Source organism: Lathyrus oleraceus, chromosome 3, assembly GCF_024323335.1.
Source record: "Lathyrus oleraceus cultivar Zhongwan6 chromosome 3, CAAS_Psat_ZW6_1.0, whole genome shotgun sequence".
NCBI classification, from domain to species: Eukaryota; Viridiplantae; Streptophyta; class Magnoliopsida; order Fabales; family Fabaceae; genus Lathyrus; species Lathyrus oleraceus.
The window spans coordinates 91240647-91242383 of NC_066581.1; the positions used below are offsets into that span (position 1 = coordinate 91240647).

At 39.7% G+C, this 1737-nt stretch overlaps 1 protein-coding gene across 1 annotated transcript; it reads right to left on the reverse strand.

The window, feature by feature from the left end:
* Nucleotides 1–316: 316 nt before the first annotated feature.
* On the reverse strand, nt 317–901 carry LOC127129848 (uncharacterized). The gene is made up of 2 exons (XM_051058966.1): nt 595–901; nt 317–480 (listed from the first exon to the last, which is right to left on the reverse strand). Exons 1-2 carry the CDS (start codon nt 899–901, stop codon nt 317–319), a joined length of 471 nt encoding a protein of 156 aa, XP_050914923.1.
* Between the last annotated feature and the right edge of the window lie 836 nt (nt 902–1737).

A 1737-nucleotide genomic window follows, 5' to 3' on the forward strand; every position in this document is an offset into this window, starting at 1 on the left:
CATTACATGTCCGTTGGAATGAGTACCAAAAGAACCTTCCTGAACTTCTTGCATCAACATGTCTGCTTCGTGTCTATCCACGCATCTGAGCAGAACCATGTCAAAGTTTCTCTTGTATAACACGTCTTCACTCAGAAAGAAGTTACTAGCCAGTCTTCTCAAGGTCTTCTTATCTTTGTTTTATGCCCCATGTGGGTACTCTTGACTCTAGAGATATAACTTGATGTCGTGGTACCATCGCTTGTCATCAGAGACTTCTTCCATTGTAAATACATGAACGGGTCTATCAAGACGCATAACATCGACCTTAGGCACATCACTCCTTAGTCTTGTTGAAGAAAGTAGATAACCTCCTTACATAGTCTTTGTATGGGATTAGGTCGGGTTGACGAGTTTCCCATTCTCTTGTAACTTGATTGACAACTAGATTTGAGTCTCCATAAACATCGAGATTTTTTATTCTAAGATCAATGGCTTCTTCTAGACCCATGATACAGGCTTCATATTCCACCATGTTGTTCGTGCACTTGAATGTTAATCTTGTAGTAAAAGGGATATGTAAGCCATGAGGAGTGATGATTATTGCCCCAATACCATTACCATAAACATTAACTGCTCCATCAAATATTAAACCCCAATGAGAACCTGGATCTGGCCTTTCATTTGGCAGTGGTTCATGGCAATCTTTGGCTTTTAAGTACATCACATCTTCATTTGGGAATTCAAAATTTATAGACTCATAATCGTCGATTGGTTGATGAGCTAAATGATCGGCCAAGACACTTCCTTTGATAGATTTCAGGGTGTGATACTCAATGTCATATTCGGACAAGAGCATCTGCCAACGATCAATTCTTCCGGTCAATGCAGGATTTTCAAATATATACTTAATCGGATCCATCTTGGATATTATCCAAGTTGTGTGATTCATCGTATATTGACGGAGACGCTTGGCAGCCTAAGTTAGAGCACAACAAGTTTTCTCTAGCATGGAATATCGGGACTCGCAGTCAGTGAATTTCTTGCTCAAATAATAGATGGCATACTCTTTTCTTCCTGTTTCATCCTGTTGACCCAAGACACAACCCATAGATTCTTCTAGCACGGTCAGATACATAATCAATGGTCTTCCCTCAACTAGCGGGGACAAGATATGAGGTTCTAGCAAATACTCTTTGATACTGTCGAAGGCTTTGTGACAATCATCCGTCCAAACACAACCCTGATCCTTTCGAAGGAGCTTAAAAATGGGAGTACAAGTAGCAATCATATGAGATATGAACTCTAAAATGTAGTTTAAACGTCCAAGGAATCCCCTCACCTGTTTTTCTGTTTGAGGTGCTGGCATTTCCTGAATGGCTTTAACCTTGTCGTGATCAACTTCAATACGCTTTTGACTGATGATGAAGCCTAAGAGCTTTCCTGGTCGAACCCCAAAGGTGCATTTGTTTGGGGGTTCAAGCGGAGTTTGTATTTTCTCAAACGCTGAAACAGTTTCGAAAGATACTCAACATGATCTTCCGCAATCTTTGATTTTGCTATCATATCATCTACATAGACTTCGATCTCTTTATGCATCATGTAATGAAAAAGAGTAGTCATAGCTCATTGATAGGTGGCACCAGCATTCTTCAAGCCGAAAGGCAATACTTTGTAGAAAAATATGCCCCAAGGTGTAATAAAAGCTATTTTCTCCATATCTTCGGGCACCATTTTAATTTGATTATAACCATAAAA

Coding starts and splice junctions, on each gene's coding strand:
- LOC127129848 (XM_051058966.1), bottom strand. CDS start 901: ATGGATCCGATTAAGTATATATTTGAAAATCCTGCATTGACCGGAAGA. Junction 481..594: donor AGTTAATGTTTATGGTAATG/GTATTGGGGCAA, acceptor TCATGGGTCTAG/AAGAAGCCATTGATCTTAGA.